Source organism: Penicillium expansum (assembly GCF_000769745.1).
Source record: "Penicillium expansum strain MD-8 chromosome Unknown contig48, whole genome shotgun sequence".
Taxonomy (NCBI): domain Eukaryota; kingdom Fungi; phylum Ascomycota; class Eurotiomycetes; order Eurotiales; family Aspergillaceae; genus Penicillium; species Penicillium expansum.
In genome coordinates, this window is record NW_015971175.1 from 14,992 (window position 1) to 37,479 (window position 22,488).

The window sequence follows — 22,488 nt, forward strand, 5'->3', positions numbered from 1 at the left end:
TGCTCAGCAAATTGTAGATTGAATACATAATATTGGTTTCCCAAGGATAATTACCTTGCGTGAATGGCATAAGTCACACTGTAGCTGCCATTAGTATCAGGTGAAGTTAGGGGTTTTGTTTCAGGTGAGACTCGTACCACTAATTGAGGCCCCTGTTTGTCGATTGAAAGCTCGGTCGACATACTCGATTTCAACTGTTTTGATATGAAGAAGTTATCGCTCTACGAGAGTGGAGTAAAATATTGGTGAATCTAGGCCTGGGAGGTCTTTAAAAATAATAAGAAAGTACACTGAATCAGAAAATTTCCTCCCAAGCAGCGAACCGGCTGCTAGGCAGAACAGGCAGCATTAATGGGTTCCGCGGCGGAGCAGCCTTTCCTTGGCACCAATATATTGTCCAATAAGTCATTTAGAATCGTCGGAGGCAAATAGTCTGGGGTACTTTGGAGGTGTTTTGGGGGTACTTCGGGGATACTTCAAAGGTACTTAGAATCCCTAGGGAGATAGGTACACAGTATATACATCTATGTATGTACTGCATATGTAGGGATGCATTATTCCCCGGTCAATCGTCCACACAAGTGTTGATGAAACATACCCACAGCTACTCCGTACTATTAAAACATTATAAAACTCTTTTTTGGGACCCTTTTTCGGGGTCCGCGGGACCCAGGAAAAATTTGTAAGCAAAAGGTGGGATCTGGACCTCGGGATCTTCCAAGATTGAAACCTTCTTGCAACCATGGTACTATTTAGGCTAGATAAACTCTATTTTGCGCCATGGCGAATCTAGAAAGTTGAGCTTATTATCATGGATTGTTTCTCGGAATCATAACACATGGTATCTAACAGCCTTGGAATATCCCAGAATGGAATGGGGAAGAAAAAGAGCAATTAATATGGCGTATGATCTTGAGTCTTTCAAGATCGAAATGAGCCCAGTAATTTCGAGCCTTTTCAACGCCTGGAAATGCAACACAAGACTCCAGTTTTCGCTAGGAAATACAGCGCCCCAAAGAATCGGAAAATTGAGAGACCAGAAGTGGCCCACAAAATGATTTTGAAATACCACGCCGTGCGAGGTGTAGATGTCGACTATGTTGGTTAGTGCATGTAAACAATAGAATCAGGAACTCAAACTCGACTTACCGTTAGGCAAAGCCTATCAATGCTGAGGTTGTTGATACACAACGCCAGAAGACCGTTACTGAAGGTCCACAGCAACACTAGATTCGTTCGGAATGCTTTGTATGAATCGTCGAGAGCCACCCCTTCGTTCTCAATCGGTTCTTGCCAGGGAGTCAAGGCCCGCTTCACAGTAGTTGCGAATTGCTCATCAATGTCGACTTGAGGCTTGTCTAGTTCTTCAACAAAAGGCGTTTCATCTTCCTTTTTGGTTTGCGCCGAGGGAAGTTTTTCGGGTGCATCTGATCCCTTTGTGCCCCAGGAAACATCATGCCAATTGCAAAATGCATAGACCATGAGAACATTGATCGAAGAAGGCATTCCGAGGAAATAGGCCCACGATGAAGTGATCATATGCCAAGGGTCGGCGTAGAGTATGCTAGCAAGGAAGTAGATCCCGTATGTTGAGACCAGGGCAATCAGAACAAGCCCACCTGTTGAGGCAATAAAGCCCGATATGAGTGCCCCAAAACCATGATGGACATCAAAAGTGAGATTCTCGGGCGTCATTGCCTGCGCAACGAGATAGAACGATAAAACGAGGAGATAGGCCTGGACCACAGAGAAGTAGAGGAAGGACAGCGTGTAGAGAAATTTGGATCTGTGATTGAATGTTAGCTACAAAGCGAAGGAGTACTTATCTCCAGGCCCTAATACTTACCCTTTTGGTCGATTTCCGAGTGCTAAAATGAATTGAAGCATAAGGACCGCCAGATAACCGATTTTCAACATGTTGTTGACAATCGGGGTAGCCTCATTCCCAAAAGGCCACCCTTTATTCTTGTTAGTCGCACTTGGCGTTCCCACAATGTCCAAGATCACGGAACTTGTGAGCCAGTAGGACGCTAGTATATGTCAGTGGTTTGTCATAGGACTAATCTAAGATCCAAAGAGCACCATCGACTTACCGAGTGAAAGCCATGTCATGATCAGCTGGCAGATATTGTAAACCAATTGGATATGAAGCAATAGCAACCGAAAGATACTATGCCCACTCTTATAGATCCGGTTAAAATGCATGACCGAATATAGCGATGCCGCAAAAGAGCCATTCAGCCATCGCCGCCGTTGACTTAGGAACTCTGCTGGTCGTTCCGGGACGTCTGTTTCTCCTTTGGACGCTTTCACGTATGTGAGTAGCCACTGATTTCCGGCCTTAGCGACTAGCTCAAAGCAAAGAATGCGATCTTCAGCCAGGAACATGTTCTTCTTAAAGATATTCATCCCGTCAATTCCTTTCTTGCCGAGCTTTTGAGCTAGTGTATGATCTCCATGGAAATACTGCTCAAGGGGCCTTCCCATAATAGCGCGATATCGATAGGCAGAAAAAGCACCGGGAAGAACGCTCACATAACCGAAGCTGCTCTCTAAAGGCTTGTCCAGGATATTCGAGATTTTGTATTCAAAGTTTTGGGCCGCAACCAAGGGATTGAGGAGCTTCTTCCATCGGTGGCCGAGAAGCGCATGAATTTCACCGCAGGCACCGCCGAGGTTCTTGTCGTTATAGAAAGCCTGCCACAGAGCGAGCAAGGACTTAGGTCCGGGTTTTGTGCCAGCGTCAATCAGGATGCAGATCTCGGGGTTCAAAATCCGCCCAAATGCATTGAACAGCCACCGATGTGAGTTGATCTTCTTTGCATTCTTTTTCTTGAGGCAAAACATCATCTGTACCGGGGGCAAATTCATAGGGTCGTCTTTGTATGGGCGCACAAGCTCTTGCTTCGGGGTAACCGACAACTGTGTGGTATACTCAAACTAGGAACCATCAGCATTTGAACATCTTTCCGAGTATTGGAATCTAGAAGGGTTAGGTGAGAAAACAAACAATATGAGCGATCGTCTCTCTTCCATCCACATCTTGCTTCATCACGCCATCTTGAAAAACACCAATGGTTGCTAGAACGTCAAGTGTGTTTTTGTCGCAGGGATCCATGCCGTCGAAGACAAGACAGACGACGATTTTCTGCCATGCGGGACCACCTCTATCCCAAAATTCTGTCTTCTTCAATTTGACGATATCTCGAACGTTTTGCATTACCCCATGCAAGGTTCGGGCGGTCAATACTTTATCCTCGTTGTAGTATGTGACAGCAATGAGAAGTTCAGTGTGCCGATTGTACATCGAAGGACGGAGATTGTAACCATTGCGTAGCGTAAATTCATCGGGGTCACATGTCGCGGCAGTGTCTGATAAGAAAAGAAAGAAAAAAGTCAGCTTATTATGACGGGGTTGAATCAACTGGCACATTGGTGCGACTGCTCACATCTCATTTGCGTGAATTCTTCAGAAAGTTCCCCCTCCGCATCTCGATACTCAGGCTGAATAGCATTGCGTATAGGACTCGGTACCGGATAATTGATACTCAAGACCGAGCCTTGTGTCAACTTGATTCGCCGAGTTGGATATCGACGGATGCTACTGCCCTTGTGTCGTGGCCCCGACTCTTTGGAAGAGGAGATAGCGGAGTCCTGGTTAGAAAGGTCGTGTAATCTGATCTGATCGGGGAGATCTAGTGATTCCATTGACTCTGGTCCGGGGCTTTGAGCCTCAGCAGATGAATAGTTGTAAGGTCGATGAGTAATTTCACTCGAGGAGACTGGGTCATCGAAGGGACTGATAGACAAGGCAGAAGAATGGGCCGGATGAAGTAGGGAGAGGGCGTGCTCATTTGGGGGTTCAGTGTTCTGGCAGCAACCGGGAATGTTAGATCAGTTCGGTTTGCCGCATGTCCGCAGATCAAGCAATTTCCACTTCGTATACACTTACCCGAGGGGAATGACCATCATTCAGGTCGTCACTTTCATCGCCTTGTGGTGCATAGTGAAATGAATAAGGCCGATTAAATGGATTCATCATGTACCAGCCTGGAACCAATGTGGAACATGTACTTGGGGTGTATAAGCTGGAAGCCCGAAATGCAATCCCTGAAATCCCTGATGCCAAGCCGGTTCGAATTGATTAAGGTATGACAGACTGCACAGATATACCGAGCACACTTTCCATAGAATGTGATTGAAGTTTGTAAGAATTGAAGTATCTAGTTACATCTTTCTCACCCAACATGAAAGAATAACAAGCTAGAGTACTTCATCTCGCTCTAACCGAAATTAAGTATAGGCGGCTATTTTAAGCCGGAACCCCACATCTCTGTTAGCTGGACTGGCCAATCATACGGCAGATTCTACTTCTTAGCGTGAGGCTAAAACACCCTTATTCTTTTCAACCAGCCAATGGGGAAACTATAATATACACACTCCAGTTGTACATCATCTGGGCCTGGTTCATCGTTTTATTAAAATTTTAACATATGTAAATCCCTTTGGTAACCGACTAAAAATAACTTGAATTCGGCGAAAGCCCACGAGGCACACAATTCCGATTGCGCCGAGATCTGGGGTGACTTTGAAGTGAGACATGCAGTGAAGTTTTCTTATGTAGCTTAAGAGTTTTTAATGGCAAGATTGGACCCTTCCAAGGATAAATACGAGAGCTGCTTATAATTTTTTTCAACATAACACTCCCCTTAACGGATTTCCCCCCATGTTATTCACAATGAGCTCACTTGGGCTTTCCCAATCACCGATGAATGTGGAGTTGAGATTGGATGAGACAGAGCCAGCCTATACTCATCAAGATACTGTATCAGGCGAGGTAATATTGCACACCGAGTCGCCGGCCGACTTGTCAACAATTGTCCTAAACTTGTCGGGAACAGCAACGTCCCGGCTGACTCATAGCAGACGCACGGAAACCCACAATGTATGTGCAAAGATGACCATCCCAGCCGACCATTGCATCTTTGTTTATTGTTATTAACACTAGCAAATTTCAGCTTTTCAAAAAGTCTCACCGCCTCTTTCCTTCAGATCATTTGATACATGACTCAAACTCCAGTGTAACGATCGGAAGCGGACATCATATTATCCGATTTTCTATCGCAGTCAGTACTAACCAAAATTGAAGCCACTTATGTCTAGCTGTGACTGACTAAAAAAATTTAATTTTTTTAGATTCCACAAGTGATCGAATGCTACAAAACCGGTCAATGGTCAAACAAGCCGCAAATTCCATGCGCAAATATTGCGTGTTGGCCCCAAAGGAAATCCCATCTGTTGAGGCAGACCCCGCCCTCAACAGGAAAGTCGGATTCACTAGCTGAGATTCGATATTCTCTGAGTGCTGTTGTTTCTGGGAAAAGTACAGTCAAAAAGGTACGCAGCTATCTGCTTTCCCGCAATTACTGGGCAGCGAAAATTGCATTCAACTTATCACTGATAATTATCAAGACTATCAATATTCCATTTCATTCATTCTCAGACCCGATACCTAATCAAAAGCCGTGTAAGCAGCAATGCTTCATTGACGTCAACCCAAACATCCTCGACAATGATTCACCTTTATCCTTCAGAGTCGATACTGAGCTTCAAAATGGACCTTGCCTTCTCCTTGGCAACTCAATCCCTTTGAGTATCAAAATCACGAAGCTTGGAGATTCGCGGTGCAAAATATTTCTAAGTGCATTTCAAACTATGTTAGTTGAAATGACACAAGTGAAAGCGCAAGGGACATCAGAGTCGTCTACTAGCACGTGGATCGTGCAAAGTATGGCCAATATAAATTATCCGATAAGTCTTACAGATGCACCCACGGACACAACCGTCAGTTTGAGGGATGCCATATGGGCCAACAACCGAATGCCCCCTGAGGTCACTGCGAGCTTCGAAGTCTGCAATATCAAGAGGACGTACAAGCTGAACATAAGGCTCGCATTTCTTGTTGGAGAATCCAAGGTAAATACGGAGGAGATTTTAACCTTTCTTAGCTATCTTGATCATGGCTAATACGAAATCTTTCATTCAGCTTCAGACGGTCATCCGAGAACTCGAATTTCCCGTCTATATTATGTGTCCAACCCCATCCGTTAAAGCATATAGTTGATAGTTGATTTCGGGTGTTTCTTCATCTCTCATTTTGCCTAATATCTCTCATCTCTTTAGATATCTCTTTGTGCAGCCTTTTTTTTAGCTTCATCAAACCCCCCCATCTTCATTATATCTTTGTTGGTACTCACTATGGCGCATACTTTGTCTTTGTCTTTTACTGTAGTTGAAGAATTCTATATACTTGATGACCACGCTCAAAGTTAAATATCAGAATCAGAAACCAACCTCTTAACACTGTGTATACTCGGTAGATAAGGATTTTGACTCGGGTTGCCACAGTAATGGTACCCTCTAGCAAAGCTTCAAGTAGGAATCCCTGTTCAGCGCTCTGTGGGTCCAGATGTAGGCCCACAAGAGCAGTCACTCCCCTGGGTGACTCAGAATACGCTGAGGTCTTCTGTTCAACAACGTATTCGATGATAAGAATAGCATGGGGTCATAGGAGGAGCAACAGAACGAACTGGATTCGAAAAATCGAAAGTTGTCGACAACATGATCTGTAATTTGAAAATTCAATCATTTCTTTTACCAACCCCTTTCTCCCCCGTTTACTTCGTACTCCGCACGGAGTACAATTAGCTGTTTTTCCAAATAGGGCGGAAAAGGAGTACGCTGATCCCATGCGATTTACTACTGCCGGGCCTCCCGGATGCTAAGAGTCAGCCCAACTCAGCCCGACGATCCACTATAAACTGAGGGAGAACAAGGAGGCTTATACTCCATACGGAGGAGTGGGTTTCCCATTAGTATTACTATTTGTTTGATCTATCTCTGTGGCGACAATATGGAACAGGCTTTCCTTCGCCAAGTAAAACTTGCCTTGGTAGTTTCATATACACTTGGCACTTGGCACAGTAAGAAGACCGACAATGCCGACTAAAAATAGGCGGAGATACCCTAGGGCTGTGGCCATTAACGAACAGTCCATAAAATAAGACAAATGACTATAAAGGCTCATATGAACGAGTGGTCCTCTAACAAATCTCTCGATGGTCACTTGATTGAATCAGAAATCCAAAGTTGCATCTCAAAATATTTTCTTTTCTAGTTTCTCCTTGCTCCAAACCTCAAGATCATGGCAACTACAACAACGACTGGAGCTCTGGCAACTAGCACAGGCTGTGGGACCTCAGCCCAGTACGAAATTCCTGTCAAAGATGCATCATGTGGAGTTCCCAACAACGACAAGTACAAAGGATTCCTTTCCAAATGCGCGAAACCTGTGGGGGTAACTGCCTATGATAACGACTGCGCTATCTACGCACTGGCCGTGGATCAATCAGTCCAAGATCTTACCGACTGCCTCTACAAAGCTGGTGTTGCCTGGAAGGATGTGTGGTGCCACGGAGATACCAATGCCACTGCAACGGCGACCTCATACCCGACTGCATCGGAAACCTCTACAAAATCATCTGCCGACAAGACATCATCAGGTACCTCAACACACAGCGCGGCGACTAGCACAAGTACCTCCTCTGGGGCAGATGGCTCTCTGCCAAAGGCCCATACCAGCTTGAAGGCTGTGGTGCTTCTTTCAACTTTGTTTGCCTCCGCCGTATTCATGGGACTTTGATGGCCTTCGGGGTGATGGTCTCTCTGATCAAGGCTCCTGCTAGCTTGACGACTGTCATTCGTTTCTTAGTTCTGTTTGTTTCTGCCATCTTCATGAGGTCTTGATGGCTAGCTCCAATGTGTTACTATTTACCATTTCGTTGACCTACTCATTTGACATGCGAGCTGTTTTCTTCATGTGATACGTTTGAAGGGGGCGCAATTGAGGAATGTACAATTATATCTTGAACTGTTTTTACTTTCTTATCACTAACCCTTGAATAGAATAATGGATATTTTCCCTCTATTCTAATGCTACACGTCTTATTCTAGATTCCCGGCCGGAACTCGTTTCATGTGATCACCTCAAAAGGACGGCTGTCGTTAGCGCTTACCTCGATGGTAATGTTTCTTCTTTCACCCAATGGCCTAAGTCACCCTCCCATGAAACTAGCTCTCAACACATCAGCAGTCTCCCATCGAGTCCCCGTTTGATAAGCAGGGAAATCCAGTTGTCTAAACGGCCAGACTCCGAGCTCTCAATCCCGAGCCCCTAAAGTTTGTAGGAGTAAATCATTGATATGTCCCATAAATCCCCTACTCATTTCCAAATGCGCTCAGCAACAGAGCACAAGGCTGAACAGCAACCGTCAAGAACTACCGAGGCATGTAGTAGAACAGGGAGAGGTAACGTGCGATAAGGCAACAGGCTGCGTGTTTATCCTTGTGGTTCGGTCATTGACAATCTGGAATATTTGGATTTCCACCGAGAAGCCCGAGTATCTTTCTCGGTATCTCCCACTGTCATTGAACGTACTATCCCCTTGCAGAAATATTTACTCTTTGATGGCTTTTTGTGTCACAATCTACAGGCTCTAATGAAAAACAAGCAAGTTCAGATTGTTGATAGGCCCAAGTACCCATGCAGGCTGAATCAAAATACTACTCAATCAAGTTGTCTGCAATATACAAAAGGGGCTGTAATGCTAGGAGCAACACCATAAGACTCTTCCTCTCCACAAATACGATGGTTAGACATTCTGTTCCAAGAGGCTAGGATAAAGATTCTGGAAAGAGAATCGTGGATTTAGTGGCTTGATAGAAAACAAAAAAGGACGAGAAGCTGCAAACCTGAACTCGGCCGTGGCGCCTCTGAAGTAGTACATCATAGACCAATTTCCAATACGAAACACATAATCTAGCAGTCAACGTTTAAAACGTAACAAGACGACAGACCCCTTTCTATGGGCTGTTCCTTACTCAGGTGCTTTCGTTACGTGCAGATGGGCAAGATGATTCCCAAAACAAAAATGTACCTGACCAAGCCTTTTCTCCGAATGCCTACTCTGCAACACTACCAAGACAACAGATTCAATATGCCGAGCAACAAGAGGGCTTGTAGAGAAATATAAATACCATCATCCGGCTGACCTTTGAATTAGATTCATCCCTCCAGTACCATTTCACATATGATACTTCCAAAGTTGAGCCATAATTCCTCCAATTACAATATGCGCTTCATCTTCATCGCTTTTATGGCCATCATCAGCTCTGCTCTGGCTGCAGACAAGGCCCCTGCTCTGGTAAGTTCGAACATATAAACACCAGCATCATTGAAGTGACTAACCATCATTTAGATTGGCGTTGGATATCCTTGCAAAGCCGATGGCAGCGCAGGAAACTGTGCGAGTGGCTTTTGCTTGGTAGGTCTTCTTGTCTTTGACCGAAAGTATCTTGATATCAGAGACTAACATTATCATACAGCAACTTGCTCACGAGAATCAGGGGGTCTGCAAGTAGACTGCGGATCTTACCATTGGTGTGAATTGATTGGCGAGGCAATATCTATGCTCAAAGGAAAATGTTCAGGGGTGAGCTGATTGAGCTAGCTCGAAAACATTAGTCGATGTTTTTAACTGAATATTACTGCTTTTGGAATGAGTCCTAGAGAAAAATAGCTTCTCTGAACTAGGAATCCGGAAATCTCAAATGTTAGTCGCAACTGTCGAATCGGAACCATGAACGCCCCCTTGTAATACAAGACCGTGAAACTGAATGGTATTTAGCTCACCTCAATTGGAACTTTCAATTAGAATTCTAAGGTTCTACGGATACCTAGGTAGGTTGCAAGATAAATAAAAAAGGGAGTTTTAACATTTGCACGTCATGTGGGCATTGTTATCTCATGTGTCTCAATATCAAATACTCGCTAGTTAGAAACCAAAATTTGCCAATCCATAGCTTTTGAATCGGAATTAGAATCCTAAGTCTTTTTGTTAGCAATTTGACCCTGCTACATCGGTGCACGAGGACCTACCCTTTTCTGTGTTACCCTCACCCATGCTCTTGCTGCTGCTACTCCCACTTTGAATAGCACCCATGATTCCATCCATGTAAGGCGCGCCACTCCACTTCTGGTGGGTGAGAACATCGACACCGAGCTCCTTCTCGCGGGACTGGACAAGACGGACGTAAGCCAACATACCCTCATCCTTGAATGCGCGCGAAAGTTCGGTCGTGATAGTAGCGTTTGTGTGCAGACCAGCCAAGGAAATAAGTTGCAGGACAAATCTGGAAGAAGTTAGTCGGTCGAAGCGAGATAGATGCAATGTTGAGCTTACCCATGCTTGGCAATATCCCAGATGAAGGACTTGAGGGAAGCCTCATCAAATCCTTGTCCCATCCAGTTGAATGAAGGACTGAGGTTGTAGACAAGCTTCTTGCCTGGGTACACTGCCCGCACTTCACCGGCCAGTGTTCCGGCCTTCTCGACATCTGGATCACCGGTTTCAACCCAAAGAAGATCTGCATAAGGAGCAAACTCCTTCGCACGCTTAGTGGCAGCAGGGAACCCTGCGGAGTAGTGGTAGAATCCCTCGCGAGTGCGCGGACTATCACATGACCACACAACAGGTGTTTTGGCGTAATCGTTTGCCAGGGCACGGCGACGGGAGAAGGAAAGATCGGGGTTCTTTTTAACAAAGGCCTTGTACGCATCCCGAGAAGACTGGGGAGCACCCTCTGACTCTAGATGAGCGTCGACAGCTGCATATTGTTAGTAAATGGGTTCGTTTGATAAGGAACCAGTAAACATACCTTCATCTAGTGTAATAAGCTTGTGCCTCTTGACCCAGTCAAGCTCGAATGTGTCGATTTCCTTGGGTGAGGCGCCCTCTCGTTCCATAGCTTGTAGGGTCTCAGCCAGAGGTTCCACATCTTCCGCAATACCAAGGATGAATTCGTGATCACGCACATCGATGGCGCTGCTGATGAGTCGGCCGCTCTCGGAATCTGTTCGGGCAATGACTAGGTTCTCACATCCCATCATATCCCACTGGAATCGAGCTGCGACCAGTCGGTTGATGTGTTCACCCATTGGGACAAGCACTTTGCCTGCAAGATGGCCGCACTTCTTTCCGCCGTGCAATTGATCCTCAAAATGAACGGCCGCGGCACCATTCTCCGCAAATAGCTTAGCGAGTTTTAAAACAGCCGATAGTCCACCATGGCTGCACCGAGAGAATTAGTAACACTTCGTACATTCAATCCCAACCATTAACATACCCGGTATCACCATCTGCAACGATTGGTCGCATATAATCAGTGTAAGGTGTAGCCTTTCGCTCCTCTGGGGTCATCTTTCGCCTCGTGTCCCACTGTTTTCGGTCATGCATGGACTGGGCCTTGAACAGACGCTGGACCTGGTTCGGGACGGTATTGTAGGGATAATCGCCAAAATCGGGCGATACTTCGTTGGTACTTGTCAAAAGTGAAGAGCAAGCCCAGCCCGAGACATACAGAATCTCTTGGTTGGGGGCTTGCTGCGTCATTTGGACAGGGTCGATAGCTCCCACTTGTGTGCAGAACCGAGGTCAGATTTGTCACAATTGGAGCCTAGCCGGCCAAGGACTCACTGGTATGAACGGGCTGACCAGCAGCCGCTCGCTCGTTGAGAAGATTGAAAAGTTTTCGCGCCATCAAAGAACTGGGGTATGTTTGTTGTAGGGAGCCACGCTTGCTCACAACATCTGCCGCCGTGTAAGGGCGCTTGATGCCTTCGTAGCGAGGCGAATTCCACCATGATTCCACATCGCGAAGCTGTTGGTCGTAAAGTGCATCTTCAGCTGCACCTGCTTTCTCTTGTGTGGACAGCAGCTGGTATGCGTCTGAGGGGAGGGTGGTGGATACGGGGGGCTGAACAGGCGTCATCCGAGTATAACCGCTTGTGAAAGGCCGCAATGAACGCGAAGAAACAGTAAACACAACGGGGGCGCGTCGAGGCAAACGCCGCATCGAACGGAACATGGCTAACGGTATAAGTAGAAGAATAACAGACGATTGTTGAATTGAAACAGAAAGAAAGTAAAATAAAAGAAGCTGAACAAAAACAAGGGCTCCGCTTGACCTCGGGCCGTGAACATCTGGGGTTTCCCCGCCACTGACTCCGGAGGTCCGATATTCGCTACATGACTAATCCAGGGCCTCGGGCTGGACAGGGCTGTACCTAGTTAGTCGGGACCTCGGGACTACAACACGGGTATACTTCATACATAATATTCATTTGCCAATATGCCAGGTCTCTGTGCCTCGATCTTTCCTTTGATTATTTAAAAGTCTCTCTGAATCTGGATATGTCGCCCACAATTGTCGATTAGCGGTCGGGATGTTGGTCGCAGACAGCATGCTCCCAAGATCTACGATCTCTTGTACCTTCGAAAACGACTGAAAAGCTCCCTGTTGTCATATATTGCAACTGGCACATTCATTTTGGGCAAGGTCGGACTTGTCTTTAAGTATCTTTTGATTCTTCACGTTAGCTCCAAGGAGAGCCCTAAAACTCCGGTTTGATAGTATGTTTTGTAGGATAGCACTCGATAACCACCAACTCCACATCCTCAATGTTGAATATGCAAAAAGGTGCTACTATTCTCGTTAGATGACCCATGTGCTAGCCTGTGCTAGGGTGTGGTGGTAATGAATGTTGAAGGGAATCATTGTATTCTACGAGGTCATGGCAACCACCTTGCAAGTAAGTGCTTCTTGGGTTAGAAATAGCCCCGATGCCTAGTTTGACTACCAGTGTTTGAGACATTCCTTACCGCTGCCTATGTTCTGACCTTAACATCCATCAATATCAATTGACATCACTCTCACTTGGGCCTCACATTGCCTGCACTTCAGCCTCATTTCAACGAGATTTCACTTCAATCCTTCTTTTTAATGCTCGTATCATTAGATCAATTAGACAACAAACCACACTACCCACTTCAGTAAAGCTATCTAATAACCCCAAGGTTTACTCGCAATAGTCAATTCGAACAATCTAATTCACTCTTCGAACAAATTGATTAATGATATGCATACATACTTCTACCCCGCACAGGTATGGGGCGTCCACTGACAGGTGAATCAATTCAACAATGCTATTCAGAGACTTTATTATAACACAGAGCTATAAGTCTCTATTGTTCAACAACAAACAACCCCATTGAGAGAATTGCTCGAGGCATCACTCAATACACTTCACACTCTATAGAGATATTCACCTTGGAGAGACAATGTTGAGCTTTAGAGTTGACTATCAATAGCCTCAATACTGCTTAGCCACATATATAAATCCTGTAAAATCCTCCAGTTTGATCTCTTCTTTTCCCTCTGTAAGCTTCACCAATCTCCACCTCCCTCTCCCTGTTTTTCTTGTTTTTCTTGTTTCTTGTTTTGTTTTTCGAAAATGGTGCTGGCCACCATGCCTCCGTTCTCGAAGAGTGGCCTCCAGGTACTTGCTGGCGAGTACCTGGCTGGTCCTCTTCTGAAGTGGGACGAGATGTCCCTGTTCGACCAGCTGTTTGCTGCGGGCTCCGAGCCCGAAATGTCTGTTCTGACCTGGGAGCTGACCGAGCTCCTTTGCAACATGGTCATTGTCGTGGGGCCCGGCTCCCCCCAAGCCTACCTCCTCCGTGTCGTCCTCGCTCCCGAGTTTGCGTGGTTCGGCTTGCACTGGGCAGGGATGCCACACCCTGGTAAGTACCCGTCTTCAAGCATTGAAGCAAAGACCGAATACTGACATGCGGTTAGCCCAGGTGTCCACCTACTCCTCCGACCTCCTCGACCTCCTCCACTCCCGCCCCCTGGCCGCGTCTGTGGCCCTCCACCAAAACCTGGGGCTCGGCGACGAGTGGAAGACCCTCGTCGGTCGTCTGTGGGCTCACCTCGAGCCCTATAGCTCCTACCTCCCCGCCGGCCAGCTGCAGCTCGCAGCTGGCAACGAAAATGACATTCTTTCGCGAATGGAGGATGTCGAGTATCCTCCTTCGCCTGTTGAGGAGGATTTTGGGGGTGTTCTGCCCATGGAGGGCGTTGAATTTGTCTCCGTCTCCGGTGTCTACATCGACACCATGATCCGTGATATTTCTCCGGACATGGATGTCTGTGCGGAGCGTGGGACCGTGTCGGCCGCCCCCCCTGCTCCGATGATTGTGCCTCCCTCCCTCCCTCTGGTGGTGCCCTCCCTCCCTGCGGTGCCTCCCTCCATTCCTGTGGTGCCGCCGTCCTTTCCTGTGGCCGCCCCCTCCACCAACAAGTACCGGCAACGGTACTAGTTGAGTTCGTGAAGACTGTTCGTGTCTGCACCCTCACTTTCGGGGGGTGTCAGCCGCCGTTTGTCTTTTTTTTTCTTTTTCAATCAAAGATCTTTCCCTTGGTTTTTGTTTTCTTATAAACGATACTTTCGTCGTCACTAGTGGTTGTATCCGTAGTCCTAATGTAATTTTGTCGGAGAAATTATCCCCGCACGGTGATCTTGTTGTTTATTATTGTTTATAGTGGTTGATACCCACATATGTCCACAGATACTCCGGACTCGAGTTAGAATTACACACATGTCCCGTCAGCTCAGTAAATTATAAAATTAAATCCGACATAGCCGATACTCAACCCGGTTGAGATTGCAATGGAAAACGCACCTGGACATTCTCCAAGATCGGCACCCCCGCATTGGCTTATCATCTCCTCTCCGTAGGATTTCCCTATCTTCCACTTACTATTCGCTGTCATCGCCTCTTATCTCCCTGTCTTCATCTCCCTATTTCTGTATATCTCGTTTTCTTCCGTGTGAATGGGTTTCAACATCGACTTGGTATGGAAAGCATTAAAATCCCATCGAGTTTAGATCCGCCCGACAACCCGGCATCAGCGCGGGGAACTCTTGGTACACAAAAGCCAAAGCAGACAAAGAGTCGGAATGGTAAGTTGGAGAACTGTGAAGCTAGATATGTCTATCAGCGAAGCAAGAATAAAACAGACGGCCACTTCATATTTTCCACAAAATTGACCAAATCTCCACTATAGGCTGCATCACTTGCAAGGCAAAGCGGTTGAAGTGCGACGAAATCAAGCCATCATGTCACCAGTGCGAAAGGCGAAAAGTCGAATGTGGAGGATACAAGAAAGACTTCAAATGGAGACCATTCGAAGAGATCAACTTGGCTTCTGGGCGGCCTACAGTAACCAAAGCCAAGAAAGGTAAATTACGGGTGCTGTGCGGACTAGACCTGATATACTCATGAATCCTCTCCAGCAAGCCCTTCGTCCCACAAAGCTCCATCTGCCGCCAATATTGATCAGAGCTTTCCTACTCCTCCAACGACTGAACAATCGGCATCACCAATTCGCATACAGTCCCACAAGTTTGATGGCTCTCGTTCGCCTCCAGGCTCTCCTTTGCATAGCTCGCCCATTAGCATCAATAGCTTTCTATCTATTGAAGCACGCTCCCTTGAAGATCTACCTCTCATACGAGAAGATGTTTCCATGGCTGAGTGCACCGAGCCTCCCCTTGATATCAACGTGTCATTGTCCGCCGACTCTCCCCCTTTCAATTTTCTCTCCTTTGTGGATCCCTTCCAGGATTCTCTGTCGCTCGCAAACTCGCTGGTTTCTGATGTTGATGCTGGTCATGCTAGACATATGCCTTTTGGTCCAGCGCAGCCAGATCACGATGCATCGAGGCTGAGTTTCTCCCAGCTATTGGAAGATGAAAATGATGACATTGAGGAGATCATCCGGAAGTCAGATCCAGGACTGGGACCCTGGAACTTCACCTTTCCAGAGCGAGATTCTTTCAATATCGACCCTCCAAGCATGTCGGACAACCCAACCCTAGCACCCGAGAGTCCAGAAATGCTTGTGTTGCGGTTTGATAAGCTCACATGTGGCATTTTGTCTATCAAAGATGGTGCATTAGAGAATCCGTGGCGAACACTCATTTGGCCGTTAGCAAAAGATACGCCTGCACTTCGCCATGCCATCTTTGCTCTGACGGCTTTCCACTCGGTCAAGCAAAGCCCCCATCTTCGGGCCCAAGGAGTAAAACACTTGCGCCAAAGCATAACTGGTCTAACTGGACAAATTCAGAATATGAGGGCGGATGCTGCGCTAGCGACTAGTCTGGCATTGGCATTTGCCGATACTTGGGACCAACACACTCGCACATGCATTCAACATTTGCGAGGCGCAAAAACATTAATGTGCCAGGTAATCGCGTCCGGCATGCATGGGGGTGTCACCGACAAAGAGCTAGATCGGATCAGGTTCCTCTATAACACATGGTCCTATATGGACGTGATTGCACGACTAACTTCTTTGGACGAGTGTGGTCCTCAAAATTGGGATTCCTCAATCTTTGAGCTTCCGAGTGACACAGTCCACGATATTGATCCGTTGATGGGCTGTGCAACTTCTCTATATCCTCTCATGAGTCGGGTGGCGAAGCTGATCCAGCATGTGCGGAAGAGCTCGTCGAACACAGTGTCGGTTGTGGCTCAGGCCATGGAACTCAAAGCTCTTGTCGAGCAATGGGAGCCACCGCAATGGTTTGAGCCACCAGATGACCCAAATTCCGAGGTTCAGCATAGCATTCAAGTTGCACATGCCTATCGCTGGGCTACTTTGTTGTACCTGCACCAGGCAGTTCCAGAGATACCATCCGAGCCAGCCGATGAATTAGCAAAGAGGGTCCTGATCTTGCTTGCCACTGTGCCCTATACCTCCCGGACTACTATCATACAGATGTTCCCTCTTCTAGCAGCTGGCGCTGAGGTTGACACCGACGATGACCGAAAATGGGTCTTGGATCGATGGACCACAATTCAGTCTCGCTTGATGCTGGGTGGTATAGACCGCTGTTTGGAGGTGTTGAAGGAAGTCTGGGAGCGCCGCGACGCAATGAATGCTAGAAAAGAGCGTGAAATAGCTAGTTCGCGAGCTGCTGAGTCTTTTTCATCAGGAGACAGGGAGAAAATGAGCTCATCCCTGCCAACCGATTTCCACAAATACAGTCTCAATGGTTCCCACAAGGGCCCAATCGGAGGAAGATCAGTGCAACCTACATCGAGGTTTGCGCGACGGGGTTCCGCACTCGCGTCGCTTGAAAATATTGAATTTGAAAGAACTGTGCGTGGCAGATTGCACTGGGTGAATGTTATGGCTGAGTGGGGATGGGAAGGTGGGTTTGACAACTGTCAGACTATTTCATGCAAAAGCTAACTCCACAATTCATAGTTTTCCTTGGCTAGCTTGACAGCAATAACCCAAATCTTGGTTGCAAGTTTGGGCATTGGGCGGAAAGAATCTACTGTTCTTTGCACCCTAGCCTGCTGTACTAATATGACGGCTAACAAAGCAAGCAGTCCGAGTTCTTGTTCCTTCCTTGAATATGTTTTGATGTTCCCATTGTTGTGGCTCTCGTTTATTTATCTTTTGTTGAGGTTGAAATTGTACTTTGCAGCCCTGACTTGGTGTTGCCTTGAATCAGCGCGGCGTTTAGGGATCTGTTGTTTTCTCGTTGATGAGTTATGACAACGATGTGCTTTTTTTCGATTGAGATTCTTGTTTCTGCAACTGTGATCTACTCTCTGACTACAAATTATGGTTGATCTAGGAACTAATATGTCCACCATGACGGTGGTTTACTTGGCTTCAACGCTCTTATCCACCTTTCCAATGCGCGATACCCCTATTTCGAAAGCCCCAAGCAACTACCCACAGCAACTCCACGGCCACCCAATTTGAATTTCCAGTAATACGGAAGCACGATCGATCAGCTTGATCAACACCCGACGCACATTCACATTATCTTGATTGCCAATAACCTCGCTCGGCCATCATTGCCCGTGTCGGTGTTTAACACACCCCTATGCCCGGAATACCCGAATCCAACGCAAGCAGTAAGCCACATTTGCCTTCGTAGGCGTTACTAAGCAAGGTCTCGTCCGATACTGTCCCTACTGCGAAAATGTAAACATACCAGGAGCCTATGTTTTCAGAGAGACGGTTCTCTAGTTCTCACAGAGCAGCAGTCTCTGCGATACTCAAGACTCTGGCTTCCCTTACGCGCAGAGGACCTATGTCCTTGGTCAGATTCTTGGGTGGGTTCGATATTGATCCATTTCTTGCTACAATGGGTCTCGGTCCTGACGAAGAGTGCCATTTCAAGTCAGTTTGCCTAGATTTTCAGCCAAGTGCGTCTTTGATGTGCTAATGCTGCTTTCGGGAATTTACTGTTGACCCTAAGACCGACTAGCAGAACCTCTACAATGCCTTGTCCCAGAGGCAAGTGGGCATAAAGTCTATATTAGAGGAGATATTATTCAGGATTGAAGATTTCCAGGCCGCGTTCTCCCCGGGAGGCCCCACTCACTCATTGCTGATTTGTAAGTTGAAAGTTCTAGAAATTCACATTTATGTACAGGATAATTTACAATAGGTGCATAAAATTCGGATCCACCTTAATAAGGGAATACAAACTGCTCAGCCTTTGCACCAAGAAGAGGCACGAAATCTTCACCCTCGCAAATCTTCATAGCCTTTTGATAAGCAGGCCGATCACCAACACGCTTGAGATAAGCAAGGATGTTTTTATGTTTCTGCTCATCAAGCTCAATGGGGCAGAATCCTCTCATAGTGGTGAGAGTACAGATCGCCATGATATCCGCTGCGGTGACGTCATTCCCAACCAAGTAGGATCCGGTTTCACCGAGTCTCGCCTCAATCATTGAGAGCGCACAGCCTAGTTTCACATCGCCCAGTTTGACGTGCGGTGCTTCTGGGTCGTTGCTTAGGCGCCGGTTCATCAGCACACGGAAAAAGGTTGGCTGGAGGGAGGCATTCGCCCAGTGGTACCACTCCAGGAAGTGGATGTATTCCTCGCCATCCTTCGGTGTGCGCGCGAGACGACCCTCTCCGTAGGCGGCAATGATGTAATCGATGATAGCACCTGATTCAGCGAGCACGACCTTGTTTTTCGTAAATGGGGAGTTGTCGTCTTCGATCACCGGTGCGGTGCCGGAGGGATGCAGGTCTTTGAGTGATTGCGGGGCGAGTATAGGGTCGCGCTTGTGGAAGACAAAGTCATACTTGATGCCAAGTTCTTCTGCGAGCCAGACGATGCGCTCTGATTGTGAGCGGCCAAGGTGGTGGATTGTCAACGGCATCTTGGGTTGGGGATGAAAAGAAAGGAGTGGTGGGCTATTGGCGAAGTGACTTCGGAATTGTAAAAGTTGGAATGGGGAACTCTGTTGAGAGATATCAAGCCGGACTTTACTTGCTTCAGACGGACCATAGTATTTATACTTTCTGCATCCATAGGATCGTCGGAGATAAGGGCCGTCTCCGCTTTGCCTCCACCGAGATTTGTCAATTCGTAGCTCTAGACCTCGCCTCAGACAGCTCAATCGCATGATTCATGGAGCAATCTGAGGTTTTGGCTTTCATCGACCTCGGTTTGCACACAAAGAAAAGGGTCAACTGCCATGCCAAGCAATATAGATTTATCTTCTCTCCGAAACTTGTGAGAACGACCCCTGGACTTTCCCCTCGCACGTGGCCAGGTGTCGGTATATGTCATTTAGGCTATAGTATCTATAGATGTAGCTGCCAGTATACTAGGTACACCAATCTGCAAATGATCCTCCCCTCTAGTCTCCCAAACTTCACTGCCCTATAACAACCACAGCAAATGAATATTCCAAGTATCTATCAAAGAGTCCCCAGGAGGAATCATGGCTAAAAACATTTTCAGTACGTCTTTTCCCCCATAATTGGCAGCGTGTCTCACTTACTTGAACACAGAAAATCAGTAATATTGGCATTTGGCGTCGATCTGCACCCCCTGGACGATGTTTTTCGGTGCAGGGGTCTTGCAGAATCTGCCTCGACCAGACGGTCTAGTAATGTTGCCGCTTTCGTATTCCACGTTCTGGTACGCGCCGCATTGGAACTTCACTTCCTGGTACACATGCCCACAGACAGCCGAGTAGTAGACATACCAACCGCAAGGGCAGCTCCTTGGGTTTTGAGGGCTGTTGACTAGACGATCGCTGACATCAGTTCCCGTTTGATTTGGTGAGATTTGCGCATTCATATTGATCAGAGAGCTTTAACGGATATATAAGAGGGCAGATAGGTGGTAAAATGGTCGAGTGAAAGGTTGATACCAATTACGTTGATATCAATGAGAATGAAAAGGAATGCTTAAAGCAAGGAATATATTTGATATGAACACTCCAATTAATGCTCGTTAACCAATACGTGGTACAGTTTAAGCGCTTGGTTTGTCTAGTTGTCTATGAGGCTTAAAGGCGAATGGGGTAACTAGCGGTGAAGAACTGTCATTGGATAGGACATGCTTAGAAGACGCATCAAAGTGGGGGATACATAAATCACTGGGAATATCATGTTTTTACTGCGTTCACCTGACCTCCGGGACTTTCTGAAATCATCATTGGCACTTATTAAGTAGCTACCGTCGAATTTAGTCGCTCGCCCACATCTCCAAAGCAAAATTGCTCAAATCACCTATGTCCACCAATTTGCCATGATCAACCCTCAAGACAGATTTTGGTCCGACAGCCAGGGCTACTACGGCCCGAGCGAAAATCCTGCCACCAAATTTTATTCCAATGTCTGGGATTGGGATCAATTACGGATGATCAAGGTGAAAGGCACCACTAAGCTGTTTCCGCCTGATGGGGATATAGAGCTTTCCATTTTAGCGCCATTAGCGGATTATCTATCACCGGAAGTTCGTGCAATCACAGTCGATGACGATGGCCTTCTTACTGAGCTTTCAACTGATCTGGAAGAAGATGATACCATGTTTATTGCATACCCTCCTCTCTCGCTCTGTGAGTCGCTTAGCGATTGCCGTACAGTTCAATACTCTAAACTCGAAGAGCTCGATCGACTTGGACCATTCGTCAATCTTTTATCGTACGAAGACGAATCAGGGATTCCTCAAAGGGTTGCTTATACAAGCCTTTACGACTACAAATGGCCTGGGATGAGCTTAACATTCTTAAAACTCTACCAGCACATCCTAATATAGTACCATTTGGTCGCGTCGTCCTTGAGGAGACTCGGGTGATTAGATTTACAACAAAGTATATCCCGGGTGGAACTCTCGCCAATTCAAAGGTTCCCTTTCGATTCGAGTGGCTACAGCAGCTTACTCAACTCGTGGATTTTCTCGATTTTAGAATATGGGATCATGCATCAAGATATTACACCCCGGAATGTGCTTATCGATTCTTCCACACATAAAATCCTTCTCTTCGACTTCGATCGTGCTACATCTGGAGAGAAAAACCTACATGACGGTCGAGATGACGTTAGTAGCGTTGTGTTCACAAACTACGAGCTTATCACGAATGATACATCCTTCTCAGGTATCCCCTACTGGGAGCGAAATATCGATATGGTGCAAAATGTCTCAGAGTGGACTAGCCATCGCGAACTAGACTCTAAGGTATCAGAATTCCGCAAACATTTGAATGAATGGGTAGCAACACGAAGATCCAACGTGGATGAAGACATGAAACGATACCTGAATGCACCACACCGACTTACCTTGCCGGACCTACCAACGGCACCTGAGTACACTGTACCATTTGAGATAGGCACAAGGAATGGAAAGCCAGTTTGGAGAACGGGCGACGGTTTAGGAACACTGCAATGAAGCTGGGACAGTATTGCTTTCGCTGGGAGAGGCCACCACAGAGCCGCTTGTTGAAAAAGGCTGAACATAATGTCAAAATAGTCGATCTTGCGAAGCCATGTGTGGACGACAATGCCCTGTCACATTGAATCAATTTCAGAATATCATTGGCTGTGTCCTTCACTTGTTTTTCCGTTGGCATTGTCAATTCCGTAAATTTTCATGTTCTTATAAAACTAAAAGGAAAAGCAGATTGGAAATAAATTGGCAAAGTGAATGGAGGTGACATTGAGATAGCCCACGAAAGCTGTGTAATTTAGTTATCGAGATAATCTTTTGGCGGTCTAGAACACTGACGCTGGAGAAATACGCCTTCAACAGAGCCAGAAGTGGCTCCTTCCTTTCGAAGCATGACTCGAACGGGTTCACAGTAGCTGCATCGAGACTAGGACTCGGAAGGCCGACCAAGCAAGAGCGGTCCAGGGGGTGTCGGACAACCTTGAAAACATGCAAAGCCAAGAAGGGATGATTATCATCACAGCTGTTGGCTGAGAAGCGGCCTGCTCCACAAATGAATACTACATGAGACGAGGCATCTTCACATCTAGAATTCGACGCAGTCAACTGATGCAGTTTAAAAACGAGGCCATAATTGGTTCAGCAACAAACAACCTGACCCTAACGAACGGTTTATACCTAGCTAGTGGGCAGGCACGTAATTTATGGGTCATGGTCGGTCGTACCAAAGTGAGAGTACTAGCCATGAGAATCCCAAAAATCAAAGGAAAAGGGGAGCAGTTTACTTGCTAGAGGTAGTT

The 22,488-nt window shown here is 46.7% G+C and overlaps 7 protein-coding genes across 7 annotated transcripts; 3 read left to right on the forward strand and 4 right to left on the reverse strand.

Moving 5' to 3' along the window:
- Positions 1 to 957: 957 nt before the first annotated feature.
- PEX2_017340 (Fungal chitin synthase) lies at positions 958 to 3,708 on the reverse strand (the record flags this gene model as incomplete). The annotated part of the gene is made up of 6 exons (XM_016739009.1): positions 958 to 1,095; positions 1,150 to 1,786; positions 1,847 to 2,030; positions 2,094 to 2,940; positions 3,011 to 3,372; positions 3,450 to 3,708. 6 exons carry the CDS (start codon positions 3,706 to 3,708, stop codon positions 958 to 960), a joined length of 2,427 nt encoding a protein of 808 aa, XP_016602896.1.
- A 3,496-nt stretch (positions 3,709 to 7,204) lies between these two features.
- Positions 7,205 to 7,702, forward strand: PEX2_017350 (uncharacterized protein; the record flags this gene model as incomplete). The annotated part of the gene is made up of 1 exon (XM_016739010.1): positions 7,205 to 7,702. One exon carries the CDS (start codon positions 7,205 to 7,207, stop codon positions 7,700 to 7,702), a length of 498 nt encoding a protein of 165 aa, XP_016602897.1.
- Positions 7,703 to 9,935: 2,233 nt separating this feature from the next.
- PEX2_017360 (methylisocitrate lyase ICL2) lies at positions 9,936 to 11,985 on the reverse strand (the record flags this gene model as incomplete). Its single annotated transcript, XM_016739011.1, has 6 exons — positions 9,936 to 9,943; positions 9,998 to 10,251; positions 10,302 to 10,725; positions 10,777 to 11,189; positions 11,245 to 11,533; positions 11,595 to 11,985. 6 exons carry the CDS (start codon positions 11,983 to 11,985, stop codon positions 9,936 to 9,938), a joined length of 1,779 nt encoding a protein of 592 aa, XP_016602898.1.
- A 1,426-nt stretch (positions 11,986 to 13,411) lies between these two features.
- PEX2_017370 (Zn(II)2Cys6 transcription factor) lies at positions 13,412 to 17,252 on the forward strand (the record flags this gene model as incomplete). Its single annotated transcript, XM_016739012.1, has 7 exons — positions 13,412 to 13,700; positions 13,756 to 14,272; positions 14,826 to 14,923; positions 15,028 to 15,201; positions 15,257 to 16,044; positions 16,093 to 17,182; positions 17,239 to 17,252. 7 exons carry the CDS (start codon positions 13,412 to 13,414, stop codon positions 17,250 to 17,252), a joined length of 2,970 nt encoding a protein of 989 aa, XP_016602899.1.
- Positions 17,253 to 18,464: 1,212 nt separating this feature from the next.
- PEX2_017380 (glutathione S-transferase family protein) lies at positions 18,465 to 19,169 on the reverse strand (the record flags this gene model as incomplete). Its single annotated transcript, XM_016739013.1, has 1 exon — positions 18,465 to 19,169. The coding sequence occupies one exon, from the start codon at positions 19,167 to 19,169 to the stop codon at positions 18,465 to 18,467; it is 705 nt and encodes a 234-aa protein (XP_016602900.1).
- A 641-nt stretch (positions 19,170 to 19,810) lies between these two features.
- PEX2_017390 (uncharacterized protein) lies at positions 19,811 to 20,098 on the reverse strand (the record flags this gene model as incomplete). Its single annotated transcript, XM_016739014.1, has 1 exon — positions 19,811 to 20,098. The coding sequence occupies one exon, from the start codon at positions 20,096 to 20,098 to the stop codon at positions 19,811 to 19,813; it is 288 nt and encodes a 95-aa protein (XP_016602901.1).
- A 453-nt stretch (positions 20,099 to 20,551) lies between these two features.
- PEX2_017400 (uncharacterized protein) lies at positions 20,552 to 21,691 on the forward strand (the record flags this gene model as incomplete). Its single annotated transcript, XM_016739015.1, has 2 exons — positions 20,552 to 20,859; positions 21,214 to 21,691. 2 exons carry the CDS (start codon positions 20,552 to 20,554, stop codon positions 21,689 to 21,691), a joined length of 786 nt encoding a protein of 261 aa, XP_016602902.1.
- Between the last annotated feature and the right edge of the window lie 797 nt (positions 21,692 to 22,488).